The sequence below is a fragment of the Podarcis tiliguerta genome (genome assembly GCF_965153285.1).
Source record: "Podarcis tiliguerta genome assembly, chromosome: 8".
NCBI classification, from domain to species: domain Eukaryota; kingdom Metazoa; phylum Chordata; class Lepidosauria; order Squamata; family Lacertidae; genus Podarcis; species Podarcis tiliguerta.
Genome location: NC_139541.1, coordinates 14,077,289 through 14,094,310, shown reverse-complemented (window position 1 = coordinate 14,094,310; position 17,022 = coordinate 14,077,289). Strand labels below are relative to the sequence as shown.

General features: G+C 46.0%; 1 protein-coding gene across 5 annotated transcripts in view; it reads left to right on the top strand.

Annotated features, from left to right (window-relative positions):
• Nucleotides 1–17,022, top strand: part of MTOR (mechanistic target of rapamycin kinase) — a 106,689-nt gene that overhangs the window by 8,220 nt on the left and 81,447 nt on the right. For 3 of the 5 annotated variants that reach the window (XR_014514429.1, XM_083453557.1, XM_083453555.1), the window contains exons 8-19: nt 1,223–1,331; nt 2,082–2,268; nt 2,906–3,037; nt 5,319–5,563; nt 5,707–5,922; nt 6,745–6,950; nt 9,420–9,542; nt 9,739–9,828; nt 9,976–10,068; nt 11,176–11,310; nt 12,036–12,165; nt 15,620–15,870. Coding sequence is in view for 4 of the 5 variants with exons in the window: in XM_083453557.1 (XP_083309683.1) it covers nt 1,223–1,331; nt 2,082–2,268; nt 2,906–3,037; nt 5,319–5,563; nt 5,707–5,922; nt 6,745–6,950; nt 9,420–9,542; nt 9,739–9,828; nt 9,976–10,068; nt 11,176–11,310; nt 12,036–12,165; nt 15,620–15,870 (1,917 nt within the window). In the remaining variant the exon portion in view is untranslated. The remainder of the gene's footprint in view (nt 1–1,222; nt 1,332–2,081; nt 2,269–2,905; nt 3,038–5,318; nt 5,564–5,706; nt 5,923–6,744; nt 6,951–9,419; nt 9,543–9,738; nt 9,829–9,975; nt 10,069–11,175; nt 11,311–12,035; nt 12,166–15,619; nt 15,871–17,022) is intronic. The other 2 variants (XM_083453558.1, XM_083453556.1) reach the window with 1 other exon arrangement.

Genomic DNA, 17,022 nt, shown 5'->3' with positions numbered 1-17,022 from the left:
TCAGTAGTGTTTAAATAAAACATTATTTTGTGGGTAGATGACAGAGCTATTTGTTAGAAACTGATTGATCGATGCAAAAATACAAGGAGCAAAGGACATTCGTTTAGATGAGGTTTGATGGACGGAGAACCTCTCCATACAAACCTTCTATCCTTTCCATCCTGGAAAGGAGCAGAGAAGGACTGGAGTAACCTCACCATGCTCATTTCAGAGCTACTAGCCACAACTTTCAGGGACCTCTTTCCTTTGCCAACTCCTACAGACAGTCTTACATTGAATGCAACAGTCCCAACCTCCAAGAAAAAGGTAATGAGATCCCTCCCATTTGGTTCTGACTCTCTGCCGGTTCTATATGAGTTTACTCCGGCTCCCATTCAGATAACCAGAATTTGTCCTATTTGGAGTAGGTCTGGTGGGTTATATCCAATACTGTACTGGTCTTGCTCAGAATGTACCCATTGAAATTAACAGGCCTTAGTTAACCATGTCCATTAATGTTGGTGGGCCTACTCTGTATAGGCTATACATCCCCTTGAAATGAATGGACATAGCTAACTTGGGTCTATCAATTTCAGTGGGTCTGCTTTCGGTGAGACTTGAGTGGGATACAAACCAATGTATGTGTCTAATACTAAAGTTAAAGTTACTGTGATTACTTTTTTATTATGCTATCTATTATACTTTTTATTATGTTTTTACAACTATGCTCCATAAAATGTTCTTAATGTTGTACACTGTCCTACAATCTTTTGATAAAGGACAGCATATAAATTGAAAATAATAATAATAACAACAACAAAACAACAAATAATAATATAGATCATTACTGATAAATAATTCTACAGTAGACAGCCATTGAACTTACTGTGTACTGCAGATTTTAAACCATTTTAGAGGGACTGAAGTGTATCTCAAACAGTGTTTTAAAACTATCCCTTAAAGTGCATTTCTCTCACTATTCTACAAAAGAAAATTGTTCATGAGAGGTTTTGCCCCCATTTATCCCCAGATCCCCATTTTTTTTCTCCACTGGAAATATTGCAGGGGGGAAAGACCCCTCTGGTTGCTATCGCAGCCCTTCACATCTCTTAAGAACCACCCACACATCTGCAGTCAACCACCCACACATCTACAGTCTGAAGTGGTATGGCCCAACCATACATCTCAAGCCTCATTTTCTGTTCTGTTGCCGCAAGACATTTACCTTTTGTCTGTCTCTCAGGTGTGCTACTGGGTTCTGAAGTGCCGAAGCAGCAAGAACTCTCTGATCCAAATGACTGTCCTCAGCTTACTGCCACGCCTGGCAGCTTTTCGTCCTTCTGCTTTCACAGGTAAAAGCGCCCTTGCATGCTGCTTTTTCAGAGGCGGGATTTTAAAATTTCATTTGCAGGAGGCAACAGGTGGAGGAGATGGGACTGCAGGAGCAAACCCATTTGCTATTCCTGTACAGAATGGAATATACTTATTCTACAACAGACTGGTGGTGACTGGGTGGAACATATCCTACTGCTACAACTATGCTGGCTGAGGCTGATGGAAGTGGTAGTCCAAAATATCTGAAGTGCTTCAGCTTGGGAAAGGCTGGGATAGAACTTCCAGATTCTGTGCTTACTTTCAACTGAGTGTTTCTTGGTGCCCTGGAACCAGAGCCATGCCTTAGCCACAGCTGTTATTTCTCTGTGCATACTGGCTGGTGGCTGTGAATGACCTCTGAGCATAAGCAAACTGCCTTTCCTTCCTCACTCACTAGGTAAGGACCCACAAGCAGAACCCAACATAATAAAAGCCTTACTGGATCAGGCCACTGACCTATCAAGGCCAGCATCCCATTCTCACAGTGGCCAACCAGATGCCTCTGGGAAACCCACAAGCAAGACTCAAGTGCAAGAGCACTCTCCCCTCTTGCTGTTTCCAGCAACTTTTAACCGAAAATTGCCCACCCACATATGAAAGCCGGGCATGTGGTAAACAAGTTTGTGAGCAGATTTGGCCAGTAACCTCTTTCTCACTGAACAAATGCAGCCCCGAAATAATGTTCCTTGTTCTTCCTCTCTCCTTTTTTCATGTGAACGTGTGGCCAGCCGACCACTACCTTCCAGACACCATGAACCACGTGCTGAGCTGCGTCAAAAAAGAGAAGGAGCGAACTGCTGCTTTCCAGGCCTTGGGCTTGCTCTCGGTGGCCGTGCGGTCAGAATTTCAGGTGTACCTTCCCAAAGTCCTTGAAATTATCAAGGCTGCCCTCCCACCAAAGGACCTTACCCACAAGTGAGTGTGCTGCATGCAAAGGTCAGGAGACTGCTGTGGTGTTTTTTAAAAGTGTTCACGGGCTTCCCTTTTAAATGATAATCTCCAAACTATGATCTCTGGGAGGGAATGATTTTTTGCCCGGTGTTTCTTCTGAAACATACAGAAGCTGCCAAGAATTGGGCTTGTGCCAAAATTATAATTAATATGATTTAAAGGTTTCCAAGCTACTCGGAACATATTTAAAAGCATAAGTATAATTACATTATTCCATTAATGCATTCACACACAATGTTAACAAATTCACATAAACCACCTACGATTCATTGATATAACTTATACACATACATATATAGGGAGAAACATGCACACACACAAATAGAACACACACATTACGCACAAATGCACACACACGTGCGCACACACACACACACTATATTTTAATTGTGGTAACCTGCCCTGGGATCTTACAAATTGATAATGGTAATAGTAATAATAATAACACACCCTCTGGGTTTTCTTCTGGCTCGTCCTTAGGTAGTGTACCTTTGTCTTGGGGGCAGCAGGGGGCAGGAGAAATTATTATACAAATAGGATGATATTCAGGATGACACTTCCACTTCCTTCTTCTTGAAACTGTAATTCTGATGCATTTTAGCAGGAGGCAGAAGTCGGTGCAGGTGGATGCCACAGTCTTTACTTGTATCAGTATGCTGGCACGTGCGATGGGGCCCTCCATCCAGCAAGACATCAAGGAGCTTCTGGAACCCATGCTGGCTGTAGGGCTGAGGTAGGGATGATCCGTTACCTCTGCCAGCCACTGTGTGGCACTTGTGGGTTTGCGTTTCCCTCTGCTAACCACTAGCCTTTTTTCAAAAGTCACAACTGGCTAGGGCTCCGCTTCAGGCTTTAAGCACCACCCACATTTCTAGCATGTTCTCTTTGGGTCCTGCTGCAAACACTGCAGCAACCCTGGAGGGGGCAGGGTTTGTCTCTAGTGCTCGTTCTACTCAGAGCAGATGCACTGAAATTAATGGCCATGATTAAATTAGCCCCAGTGGGTCTGCCCTGGGTAATACTTAGTTAGCACTACCCCAAATACATCTGAAACATCAAGTGGGCTTACCCCACGGAGCTGTTGCACTTGGTGGCTTCTCCTTGGTGCATGCCCACTTCATGGTTGCAGACACATGCCTCTTGTTTAAGTGCAGCAGTGTTCCCTGCAGGGCTGGGGAACAATGGGGCCCTCGAGGCATCTCGATCTGGCCCTCTGGACTCTCCCCAGGACTCTCCTCCTTGAGTGCTTTTACCTGGCTGGAATGTGTCCTAGAACAGTTGACAGTTTCTCCCGCTTGCCGGGATGGAGGGATGTGGGTGTTGTGATGTCTTAACACCTGACTTCTGTAGCTTACTGTACAAAGGTGAGAGCAGCATCCATTGCCCCGCTTGTTCTTTGCCTCTGGCCCCTATCCCATACTGGCATGTGTTGCCCATGCAGGAATGCATCCCTTGGGCACCACCTCTGAAGAATGGAGCTGAAGGGATATAAGATACAGTTTAAGTGTGTTACCCCATGCCACCCATTACTGCTATCTTGCCAGGAGAGCATTGGGCTATGTGTGCATGTTTGTGCTGAAGCATCCCAGAAGTTTTGACTCTTTTTCAAAGTATTAATTGCATTGTTTAATTACTGACATGGACCTCATTTGAGAGGAAGGGCCATATAGAATTTTAATAATAAGGAATAATGATGCAGGGGTGTTTGCCGGGAGCACGTGTGTCCCCATCGTCATGAATCCATTGGCTCACCTTCCTGTGTTGTTGGTACGTGGGTGTTGCTGCTGGCACAGTTCCCAGTTGGTGGGCACTGGCAGAGTTTTTCTTTATTCAACCCGTGTGTTTTTCTTTCCCCCTCCTGAGCTGGCCTTGCATTGGATGCAGTGAGCATTCTGCTGGCATAGCAGGGGTGGTATTTCTAATCCCGGTGCCGTGCAATTTAGGATTGTGCTGTTAATCATATTCTGCCCCTCTGTCAGGTGTAGGGGGTACGCAGAGTGCAGCATGTGTTGTTAGCTCTGAGGAAGCTGCTGTTTTTCCGTGAAATGTCAAGGTCTCCATGTGTCTCTCCAGAATGGAGTGTGTGCTGGTATTTAAAGTATTTCCAAAATTCCACATGAATTCCTCTGAAGGCCTCAATGTCCAACTTCTGTCATTTTAAATATCTCCTGTGAGGCAAATGCCCAAGCAAACAAGCAAGAAATTTTTATTAATCATTATTACAAGTGGGGCAAGTTTGAGAGCTGAATTCTTTTGTCTCTTGACCTTCCACAACCCTCTTGGTAGGAGTCTGGCAACTACAGTGGTTCCTCAGGTTAAGTATTTAATTCGTTCTGGAGGTCTGTTCTTAACCTGAAACTGTTCTTAACCTGAAGCACCACTTTAGCTAATGGGGCCTCCTGCTGCTGCCACGCCGCCGGAGCCCGATTTCTGTTCTTATCCAGAAGCAAAGTTCTTAACCTGAAGCACTTTTTCTGGGTTAGCGGAGTGTGTAACCTGAAGCGTATGCAACCTGAAGTGTATGTAACCTGAGGTACCACTGTATTGGGAATTATATCCAGGCAACTAGTCTGAGGCCGGAATTGTTTTCAGGCCTGGAAGGACTCTGCCAAGACATTTCTGATGATTTTTTAATCTGTGTGTCAGAAAGATAGAGAGACTTTTCCTAATAGACCCAAATGACTTTGGGTTTTTTTAAAAAAAAATCTTTTGTGGGCTTTGACACCACCAAAGCCTGCAAAAGAGTTTGCCCAATAAGACTGGACTATTGGACTGGAACAGAAGTGGGGAGCCTGTAGCTCTCCAGGTGTTGCTAGACTACAACTCCAATCATTCCTAACCATTGGCTGTTCTGGCAGTGGCTGATGGGAGTTGCACCCTGGTAACATCTGGAGGGGCACAAGCTCTCTATTTTCAGCCTAGAGGATGAGGAGAGACCTGTAAAAGGATTTGAACCCCCTGCTTAATGGCTTGCCAAGCTAAAGGACCTGTGTGGACCTCTGTCTTGCCCTCAGCCCTGCCCTGACAGCCGTGCTGTACGACTTGAGTCGCCAGATCCCCCAGCTGAAGAAGGAGATCCAGGACGGGCTGCTGAAGATGCTCTCCATGGTTCTGATGCACAGGCCCCTGCGCCATCCAGGCATGCCAAAAGGCTTGGCCCACCAGCTGGCTTCTCCCAGCCTCACCAATATCCCTGAGACCAACGACGTGGGCAGCACCACACTTGCGCTCCGCACCCTGGGCAGCTTTGAGTTTGAAGGTGAGTGACAGCAGCGGGAGGAAACAAATTGAAATCCTAACTAAGAGGGGCAGCAGGGTCCCCCTGCTAGTGCGTCTCATGTGTGAGGGTGGCAGCAAAATATTTTATCCATCCGTTCCACCCCCCACCCCCTTCCCTTTTAGGGCATTCACTGACTCAGTTTGTTCGGCACTGTGCGGACCACTTCCTCAACAGCGAGCACAAGGAGGTCCGGATGGAGGCGGCTCGCACATGTTCGCGCCTGCTCACGCCGTCCATTCACTTGATTAGCGGGCACACCCATGTCGTCAGCCAGACTGCTGTGCAGGTGGTGGCGGATGTCCTCAGCAAACTGTTGGTGGTCGGTATCACAGACCCAGGTGAGTGCAGAGGCCAGGGGTAGGCTTGTCACTTCCATGGTGCTTTTATCAGGTTCCCAGCAAAGGATATGAACAGTGCCCACGCCCTTCTGCTTTAATCTTGCTGTTCTGATCATTGGGTAGGCCAGCAGTTTAACTCCCAATAATCAGTTTTTCAGGGTGCTGTGATATGCCAACTCCTGGAGAACAACATTACTTTAGTAAGAGAGCACCTTCTTTGAAAGGTTCCAGATCTAGTTCCTGACATCTCTGGTGAAAACAATCGAGTAGTAAATGATGGGCAACATTTCTCTTTCCCTAAGACCTCAGAACAGGGCTGCCTAACCTTTTTTGGCCGAAAGGCTACATTCACATTTGGCCCACTTTCTGAGGGGCTGGAGGATGCATGCTAGTGGTCAGAAGTGGGTGTGGTCACTACATATGCTCTCATAATCTTAAATATACATGCCCAGGCACACCTCCTCAGTTTGGCTGTGGAAGGGGTTTCTTGACCTCTCCCCACCCATCAGTTGATGGATCAGAGAGGGTCATTGGGATGCTGGGCTCATTGGGGTGTCTACTTTGTATCCCCCTGTTATTGCTGCCAAAATCAGTGGAGTTTTTGGGAATTAGCCACCCTTCCCCTAGAGAGCCATTGCCAATCAGAACAGACATTACTGGACTGGACGGACCTAGTATGAGGCGGCTTCTGGCATTTCTATGTCTTCCTCTAGCAAGAGAACAGGCACAGAAGCAATGCCCTCCCTGTGATTTGACTATATCATTCAGCACTGTTAAACTAGGCTTCACTCAAGCACCTCCTGCTCAAATGTGTTCTTTCAGACCCTGACATCCGATACTGTGTGCTGGCCTCCCTGGATGAGCGATTCGATGCACACCTGGCCCAGGCGGAGAACTTGCAGGCTCTTTTTGTAGCCCTGAATGACCAGGTGTTTGAAATCCGCGAACTCGGCATCTGCACCGTGGGCCGGCTGAGCAGCATGAACCCGGCTTTCGTCATGCCGTTCCTACGCAAGATGCTGATTCAGGTAATGGGAGTTGAAAGATTTCGGAGTGGCACCAAGAAGGTAAAACTGTGTGGCCCTGGAAGCACAGGGAGCCCTGCTCCAGTTCAGAGGTGATCGGGTTTTATCCAATGCTAGAGTTGGCTCATTGAAGTTAATGGACATGACTCACTTAAGTTTATTAATTTCAGTGGGTCTGCTCTGAGGCCACATTTGCACCATACATTTAAAGCACTGTGGAACCACTAACCAGTCATGACCTCCCTTAGAGAATTATGGGAGCTGTAATTTGTTAAGGGTGCTGAAAGCTGTTAAGAGACCCATCTATTCCCCTTGCCGACCTACAATTCTCAGAGTTCCCTGCGAAAAGGGATTGACTGTTAAACCACTCTGGGAACTGTAGCTCTGTGAGGGGAATAGGAAGGTCTAACAACTCTCTGCACCCTTAATCAACTACAGCTCCCAGAATTCTTTGGGTGGAGGTCATGGCAAGTTAAGCACATGGAGTGAATGTGGCCTGAGTTGAATACAACTCTTTCACTACACCCTTGTTTTGACCACGTTCCAGGTGCACTTCTCTAGGTTTTGTTTAAGGGACCTTGTCATAGCGACAGAAGAATCTGCCTTGTACTGTGTCACATGGGGAAGGAAATGAATTGAATAGTCAGGTCTAGTATCATTGCTTGGGGAATATGGAGTTAACTTGTTAAGCCTGACCTGTCTGGGCGCTCAGATTGGAAGGTGGGAAAACCATTGAAGATGTGAGGGATCTCACGTAGCCTGTCTTGAGTTGAGATTTAAAACCTAAAAGCTTCCTTGAACCTTGTTGATTGCTAGGCTTGTGAGTCACCTAGCCCCAGACCATACCCACAGTTCTTCTTTAGTATTCAGATCAAGGAGGGTCTCTCACAAAGGATATATACCAGTGAGAAGGATCATAGAAAAGTCTTATGTGAAGAACTGCCTGGTAAGTCTGTGGTCTTAGGGAATGTGACTGCGGGGGAGAGCTGGTTTTGTGGCTAACCATTTATTTTGCTCCATTGCTGAGATATGCTGTTTTCTATAGGTTTTTCTATGTAAACTATTTTTTGTAAGAACTTCCCTCCTTCCCTTTTTAGTTAACATTTAACTTGATTTCATTAACACTTGTCTCTGTTTATACATCCCTACATCTGGAGCCAAGTTCCATGCTGTTTGAGTTGTCCTTGAGCAGACACAAGGGCTGTTTTGTGAAAGGCAGCCAGGTTCAAACCACTCATTCACCTGGTGGCAGTGAAAAGGTCTAAAGCATGGGTAGGCAAGCTAAGGCCCAGGGGCCGGATCCAGCCCAATCCCCTTCTAAATCCAGCCCACTGACAGTCCTGGGAATTGGCGTGTTTTTACATGAGTAGAATGTGTGCTTTTATTTAAAATGCATCTCTGGGTTATTTGTGGGGCCTGCCTGGTGTTTTTACATGAGTAGAATGTGTGCTTTTATTTAAAATGCATCTCTGGGTTATTTGTGGGGCATAGGAATTTGTTCATTTCCCCCCCAAATATAGTCCGGCCCCCCACAAGGTCTGAGGGACAGTGGACCGGCCCCCTGCTGAAAAAGTTTGCTGACCCCTGTCTAAAGGAAAGTGTGGGCAAGCAGAGTGTACACTCTGTTTGGCTGGATCTTTCTTTCCCCACATGGCATAGGGCCCAGGGGACAACATGGTGGTGCCTTCTCACAGAGATCATTGGCCCATCTAGCACAATAACCAGCAGCAGCTTTCCAGCGTTTCCAACAGGGGGCATTCCTAGCCTTAGCTGTGGTTTGAACCTGGGGCCTTCTGCATGCAAAGCAAGTGCTCTGCAACTAAACTATAACCTTTCCCTTGGAGATGGGGATGTGTTTGTGCAGTCATACAAGGGGGGCTTCCTGAGGGCAGATTAGGAGGACCTCAAAGATCCCCCATTGCATTTTTAGTTTTCTTCTTGGACTTTTCCCTGCATATGCCCCAACTAAGGAGGAAAAATGTGGGTTTGTGCAATTGATGGAGAGAATATGAATGCTTGAGTTGGCCTTCATTCTTCAGTCCCTAGATGATGTTGGACTACGGCTCCCATAATCCCTGGCAATTGGCTAAGCTGGCTGCAGATGATTGGAGTTGCAGTCCAGCAACATCTGGGGACTCAAGTTGAAGAACTTTGGTGTGGAGAGTCAAGACTTCATTGTGTGTTCTTGGGTGAAGCTTCCTAGCCAACCAGCAGCCTGATGTCCTGACCAAAACTGAAACCACCCCTGACCTGGCCTGATGTTACAAGCAGGCTTTTTCTTCATTATCTTTGCTTCTTCCATTGTAGGCTAAAGTCCACTGTTCCATTACATAGAGATAAGGACCAGATGGAGAAAGATAATCTTTTGCTGCTTGAGAATGGGAGTTGTAGGCCTGTTATTTACTTCCCAATCTCCTTCTAACTGGGGAAATACTAGCTCTCACCTCCATGGCATCTTTTCCCCCCCTTCAGATCCTGACAGAGCTGGAGCACAGTGGCGTTGGCAGGATCAAAGAGCAGAGTGCAAGGATGTTGGGGCACCTGGTCTCCAATGCCCCAAGACTTATCCGCCCCTATATGGAACCCATTCTCAAGGTAGGCCTTTCATAGCACGTGTAGGGTGGTTGCCCCCCCCCCCCCGAATTCATTTATACATTACGCCATTAATTGAATGATTTACATCCGCTGTGCTTTTCTGGGCGGGGCATGAATGCTTGGCTGAAATGGGCCACAAGCGCAGACTTATTTTCCTCCCTGATCAAAATTCCTCCTTCTGCATGTCATTCAACAGGCACTGATTGTGAAACTGAAAGACCCTGACCCTGATCCGAACCCTGGAGTAATCAATAACGTCCTGGCTACTATTGGTGAACTGGCACAGGTAAACCTCTAGAAGTTTGGAATTTTATTTTGCTTGACAGAGCCACACTTTTTATGGCAGTGTGAGCGCTGCCACGGTCACTTCATGCCTGTAAACTTTCTGTTCCTTCTGCTCACCCGCCAAATCCTCTTTTTCCTCCCTCATCAGGTTAGCGGGCTGGAGATGAGGAAATGGGTGGATGAGCTTTTCATCATTATCATGGACATGCTCCAAGACTCCTCCCTACTTGCTAAGAGACAGGTGAGCAGCGTGGCCTGCTTTCATGAAAGCCTTTTTGATTTTCCTCTCTAATCTTAGAATATTGTACAAATCAAACTTCATAATAAGAATCACTTTTCACAAAAAGATGCCTCTAAGCTACTTGCAGTTCTTAAAATACAAATAGCATAACAGACATTAATACCAAATTTAGAAGAACAATAATAGGACAAAAAAAACCTGCAAAGTGCTCATTCAGGAAGCCACCTCCTCCCTTTATTCATAAATCACAACCTTCTCAGTGATAGCCCCACATGTATGGAATGCTCTCTTCAGGGAGACTTGCCTGGTCCCCACCTTGACATTTGTTTTCCTAGGTGTTTGGGGCAGCAGCAATGATGTGATACTGTACTGTTCATAAAAATATTTCTTTGATTTTAGTATTGCATTTTCTTTAGTTTTGATTTGGGACATTTTTTAGTGGGAAGCCATGTATAAATTGAATGAGCCAAACTTACACAAAACACACAAACTTCCAAGCGATCTGGAGTGAATTTTTGGAGCTCACTGCCACGCTGGTAATTCCCCAAGCCAGGAAGATTGGGAGGCACAATGTTAAAAAATCAGCAAAGGACTTAGTGCCTACCTTTGGCGTTTAAGCCAAATTGCCCTTCCTTGCCCCTATATCTCTCAGACTTTTTCTTTTTAATGTCTAAGGCCACCTTCTCCAATCTGGTGACCTGCAGAATGATATCAGTGGCTATTAGCCACAATGGCTCAGCTCTGCCTCTGTGGTTGCAGGCAGTAATTCTGAACAGCAGTTGCTAGACCCATAAGAGGGGAGGGTGCTATTGTGTCAGGTCCTGCTTGCAAAATTCCCACAGGCATCTGTTTGACCACTGTGGGAACAGGATGCTGGACTATAGATGGGCTGTTGTCCTGCTCCAGCAGGCTCTGTTTGTTGCTGGGCTCCTAACTCTCATCACCCCCTTGCTGTTGGACATTCTGAGTGTGACTTACCTGAGTTGGGGCCCTACAACATTGGAGGTCACCAGGTTAAGGTAAGAGAGCCAACCAGCCAGTTGACTCCTAACTATGTCTCATAAACAAAAACAAAAAGCATTCTTTTTTATGGCGGATCTGTTCCAGGTGGCTCTCTGGACCCTGGGTCAGCTGGTGGCCAGCACTGGCTATGTGGTGGAACCCTATAGGAAATATCCAACTCTCTTGGAGGTGTTGCTGAACTTCCTGAAGACGGAGCAGAACCAGGGTACCCGGAGAGAGGTAGGCATCTATGGGCTGAGAAACAAGGGCAAGCTTAGTAAAAATTCTCTTGAATTCATGCTAAAGGGGATGAATGGAAGTATGTTCTCTCGTGCTTTGACCAATTTGACCAACACACACAATCGTTTGTTGAATGATTACAGGTGGCCATGGTGAAATATGAGACGTTTTGATTTTTTACTGTGAAAATTGTGCTCCATAGGTTGTGGGGGGGCAGGATTACTTAAATCAATACTTTTTCTAAAGAATGTGTGATGTACTTTTTAAAGATCTCTAAAGCTTATGATAGGGTGACAGTAGTGTGGGAAAACGTGAAGGGCTTTTTGTAAACCACTTTGAGGTTTTATACCATATTTGTAGGCTTTATAATATATTTATAACATGCGAATTAAATAAATAGGTGGAGAAGGCTTGATAAAGTAATCAGGGAGCTGAACAGTGACACAAAGTGTCTCCTAGCTGATGGCTGGCTGGTAGAATCATCTCATCTGGTAATTTCCCAGCTTTGAATCAGTCACTGTTGTCTCTCTATCTATATTTAAGCCACATCTGAGACTCTTAGGATTGTCCAGCTGAAAGCCAAAATTCTGTCCTTGGAATTGCTGGTTTGAGTTGTGCTTTCACAGTTATTGTCTGCCTTTTGCATTGGTGATGCTTCTTTTGATGATGCTTTCCTTTGAACCATGATGAGTCTCACCCTCCCCCCAATCTTTTGTTCCTGTTAGGCTATCCGTGTCCTTGGCCTCCTGGGGGCACTGGATCCATACAAGCACAAAGTGAACATTGGCATGATAGACCAGTCGCGGGATGCCTCTGCTGTCAGCCTGTCAGAGTCTAAATCAAGCCAAGATTCTTGTAAGTAGACTCAGAAAGGGGAGGTCCAGGGATTCAGTCTGCTTTAAGGAAGAGCTCTTAGCCTTGGTGCTGGGTCTCCTGTCCCCCAAAATTCTTATGACCAAGATATAGAATGTGGCTTCCCTCCAGATGTTTGTGGACTCCACCTCCCAGCACCATCCCCTGAACCATTGGACATTCTGGCTGCTGGGAGTTGGAGTCTAAGCAACATTTGGATCCCATTGGCGACCTCTGGCTGGTGGATGAGGTGTGGGGTGCGTGGATTTTTTTAACCCGCAGTTCCACCCGCAAATGTATACACGAGTTGGAATATTTGTACCTCATGCTTGAATCGATAAAATGGAAATAGGTGGAGACCTTGTTCAGAGGGCTGCTGTGAGGATGGGCTAGATGGTTTCTACTACCACTCCTCTGCCAACCCCCTCCCCAACATTACATTAATAGCTCAGCAGTGTTGATAAGCAGTGATCTTCCTTGATTCTCCTCAGAAGACATGGGTGATATATAGGGATGTTATCTTCTTTTTAAAAAACACACAAAAAACCCTGCAATTTCATAGACTAGTTATATGGAATGTGATAGATTGATCAGGTTGATTCAATCTATTTACATGTGAAGAAAGAAACATACATTTTTGTTTGTAGATCGGCCTTTCTCAATGGAGCACATGTACCTTCCTTCTCTGTGATAGCAGCATGCTGGGAAATGTAATCCACAGGCCCCCTAGCCTGCATATTAAATGGCAGGGATGGGGAACCTGTAGTCCTCTAGATGTTGTTGAACTACTGCTCCCATCATCTCTAACCCCTGGCTGTGCTGGGTTGAAGCTGGCGGGAGCTGAAACATAAGAAGCTGCCTTATACAGAGTCTGGTTTATCTAAGTCTCGGTATTGTTGATGCTGACCAGCAGTAGCTCCACAGAGTTTTAGACAGGACATCTTTACCAGCCCTCCCTGGAGATTGAACATGAGAAAACCTGTGCTTTCCCACCGAGCTGCTTCCATTCCCTTTAGATTTCAGTCAAGCTATGGGCTAGAAGTGGCAATCATAGACTTTTCTGTTTGAAACCTTTCCTGCAAATAACCACTCTGTTTATTTATTTAGACATGATGATCTACCCATCCTTCTTAAAAGAAAGGAAATTGATGGGCAGTTTAGCCTTCAATAGCAGCCTGGTTTTAAATGGTGAAACTGTCTCCACATCCACAAAAATTGTGGCTCCCCTTCTGAGGAGAAGCTGCCCATGAAAACCTCACACGTCAGCTCAGTTTTTCTCATTTCCTGTCTCTTTCTGCCTGTTTGTGTAGCTGTTTCCTGAATTAGAAAGTTTAAAGGTGCTAAACTACTTGATGGGGTGGAACCATGCAGCTGCCTGCCAGATGTTTGCCTCAGTCTGCTCTCCTTTGGTTCAAAGAGTCCCCTCCCTGCACCCAAATGTAGCAATCTGGATTTACAAAATTGGGCATGATATGCCTGTTGGCCAAGTCCTGAACCCACAGAATTAAACTTACAAGCAGCCATAATGAAGCACCCACCAATTTTGCACTATTTGGAGCTGGAGCTCTTTTAGAGTTTGATGGAAAACCAGGATTCTGGCATGGAGAGCCAAATGGAGAGAAGAAAGCCAAAAATAAGTAGAGGATATTATAAATCTCCCTCTCCCCAGCTGTGCCTATAACTGATTAGCTTGTAAGCTTTCCTGAGAACTGAAAAGCCACTTAATACTGTGACTTATGATCAACATTTATTAAGGAAATTGTTTGACAGAGCCGCTTGTTTGGCCAGAGATGGGATCTGGAAAGTTCCTGGCAAAGAGGGGTTAGTGTTTCATGGAGGTTCTCTTCAACTCCCCTGCACCATGTAATACCTCAAATACTTGCTCCATTGTAATGATAGAGCTGAAACAAGCTCTATCCACAGTCAGTTGAGTTTAAACACAATGTTTGCATGCTAGATACCCTGGTGGGTTATGGCTGCAAATCTACAAGTGCAGGAAAGGCACCAAATTCAGCTTCCTCAAATGCTCAGGATTGAGAAACCAACATTATGATTGGTTTGAAAGGGTGTGGGCAATGCCTGGCAATTCTCAGAAGCAAGAGATTAGCTGCTGAATAAGCTTTCTATTGGGCCAGGGGGCGACTGTGCTTCATTCAGCCCTTTGCCTCTCTCTATGCAGTGTGGCAGAAGTATAGATTCAACAAAATGGTTTACAACTGCAGAATAAATTAGGCAAACTAAGGCTGGAGACATGTCATTTATAGCAACCGTCACCAACCTTTTGGAGGCAATGGACACATTGCAAATTTGGAGAGAGAGTGCTGGGGGCACCAGACACAAAGTGTAGGAAGTGGCATAGCACAAAATTAGAGAGTACAGTCATGGCACAGATTTTCCCATGATTGTATTTCCATACTAGAAAAGACTTAATCTGTTGAATATCTTCTGTTAAAGGTACATGAACCTGGCTTCCTCCCAATGCTAAACCAAAAACCTAGGCTGCCATCCTGTGTCTGTGGGAGTAAGCCCTGCTGAACACAGAGACTTACTTCTGAGGAGGCACATATACAGTTGTACTATAAATTAAATATACAGTGCATTTTTAATGGGTACCTGATCCTTAGCACCTGCACAACAGGAGGCATGCTTAAGCCTCCTTGCAAAGTTTTCACATTTGCCTTTGTGGGGAGGGGGGAATTCTTTAACATCCACCCGTGCTTACTGTGTAGTAGAAGTAGCTGCAGAAAATAAGTTTCAGGGACTACCTGATCTCAGGTGAACCCGCCATAGGAAAGACGCATCCTAGCTGGAAGGGCAAACTATTGAGATTCCAAGGATAAGATAGAAGCAGGAAAAGTGCATTAAAGGGGAACCAGTAGCATTTTAGGACCCTAGGGATTTCTGATGACTGATGTCCAAACAGCTCATTTATCAATCACAGCTCTAGCTTCACTTGTTGGCCAAAAACATTTGACAGGTAGGAGCAGCTTGGCTGGCTCATTTCACAGAAATAACTTCGAAGGTTTTCTTTCTGAAAGGGCTAGTGACTTCTTCCTCCTTCTTCTTTAAATAAAAGCTCAGAGTCTTAAGACCCCAGCCTAGGAGCTCCAAAGTGTCTTCACATTGGCTAGGGTTAGTGACTCAACAATCTACAGTGGTACCTCAGGTTACAGGCACTTCAGGTTACAGACACTTCAGGTTACAGACACCTCTAACCCAGAAATAGTACCTCGGGTTAAGAACTTTGCTTCAGGATGAGAACAGAAATTGTGCGGCGGCGGCCCGGTGGCAGCAGGAGGCCTCATTAGCTAAAGTGGTACATCAGGTTAAGAACAGTTTCAGGTTAAGAACAGACCTCCAGAACGAATTAAGTTCTTAACCTGAGGTACCACTGTATAGTGATCACATAATAGCCCCTGCCCCCAATATCTGTGGTTAATCCTCCCTCCCTTTTCAGCCGATTATAGCACCAGCGAGATGCTGGTCAACATGGGCAACCTCCCCCTGGATGAGTTCTACCCTGCCGTCTCCATGGTGGCCCTCATGAGGATCTTCCGGGACCAGTCCTTGTCCCACCACCACACAATGGTGGTCCAAGCCATCACCTTCATTTTCAAGTCTCTCGGGCTCAAGTGTGTGCAGTTCCTGCCTCAGGTCATGCCAACCTTTCTCAACGTCATTCGGGTTTGTGATGGTGCCATCCGCGAGGTGAGTGCGCCCTTGTCTGTCCTCCTCCACCCTCCCCTGAAACCAGAATCGGCTTTGAGAAAACAAAACCAAGAAGGCCGATTCCTGAAATATGGGGCGTTGCTGAGTTGTCCGTGTCTGCAGGCATGCTGCAAAAGTGAGTGACCGCTTCCCGTCTCTGTTTCAATCTTTTTTGGAACATCGTCTGTTACTAACCATTCTTCGCCGCTGCCTTAGAAGACCTGCTATTTAGTGGCTTCCACTTTTGTGAAGTCTCTTTTGCTCTGAGCTAGCTTTTGCTGGTCTCCCTTGCCCTTCTGCCTGTTGTAACCTTCAGACCTCTATACCAGTCGTCTGCTGCTTTTTGTTGTGGTTGTGGCTGCTGCCCTCACTACCGTCAGCAGGGGAAGCACATGTGTGATGCCGCAGCTGGCCAGACTCCCCTACCTTGGTCCCCATCACGGTTCTGGCAGGTGCCGGGTTGCTCTGAGCAAGTTTCAATTCTAATTCTAAAACTATAGAGTTGTATCCAATTAAGTTTATAAGGGTAGATCCATTGGAATTAATGGACCTAAGCTAGTCATCCTCATTGCTCCATTTGGAACACGGTGTATAGTTCTGGTTGCCTCACCTCTAAAAGGATGTCGTAGAGTTTGTAAAGGTTCAGAAAAGAGCCAGCAAAATAATCAAGGGGGTTGAACAACTCCTCTGTGCAGAAAAGTTGCAGTGTTTCGGACTTTTTAAGTTCAGAGACAAGGTGAGGAAGAGGTGGCATGATAGAAGTTTATAAACTGATGCATGCCACGTAGAAAGTAGACATAGAAGAGTCTTTCTCCCTCTCTCATAGCACTAGAGCTCCAAGTCATCCACTGAAGCTGAATGTTGGAAGATTCGGGACAAATAAAAAGTCTTTATGCAGTGCATAGTTAAACTGTGAAACTCACTCCCACAGGGAGGCAGTAATGGCCACCAACATGCATGGCTTTAAAAGAGGATTGGATAAATTCCTAGAGGAGGAGGCTATCCATGGCTACCAGCCATGATGGCTGTGCTCTGCCTCCACAGTGGAGGCAGTAATGCTTCCGGATAGGTAAAAGGTAAAGGTACCCCTGCCCGTACGGGCCAGTCTTGACAGACTCTAGGGTTGTGCACCCATCTCACTCAAGAGGCCGG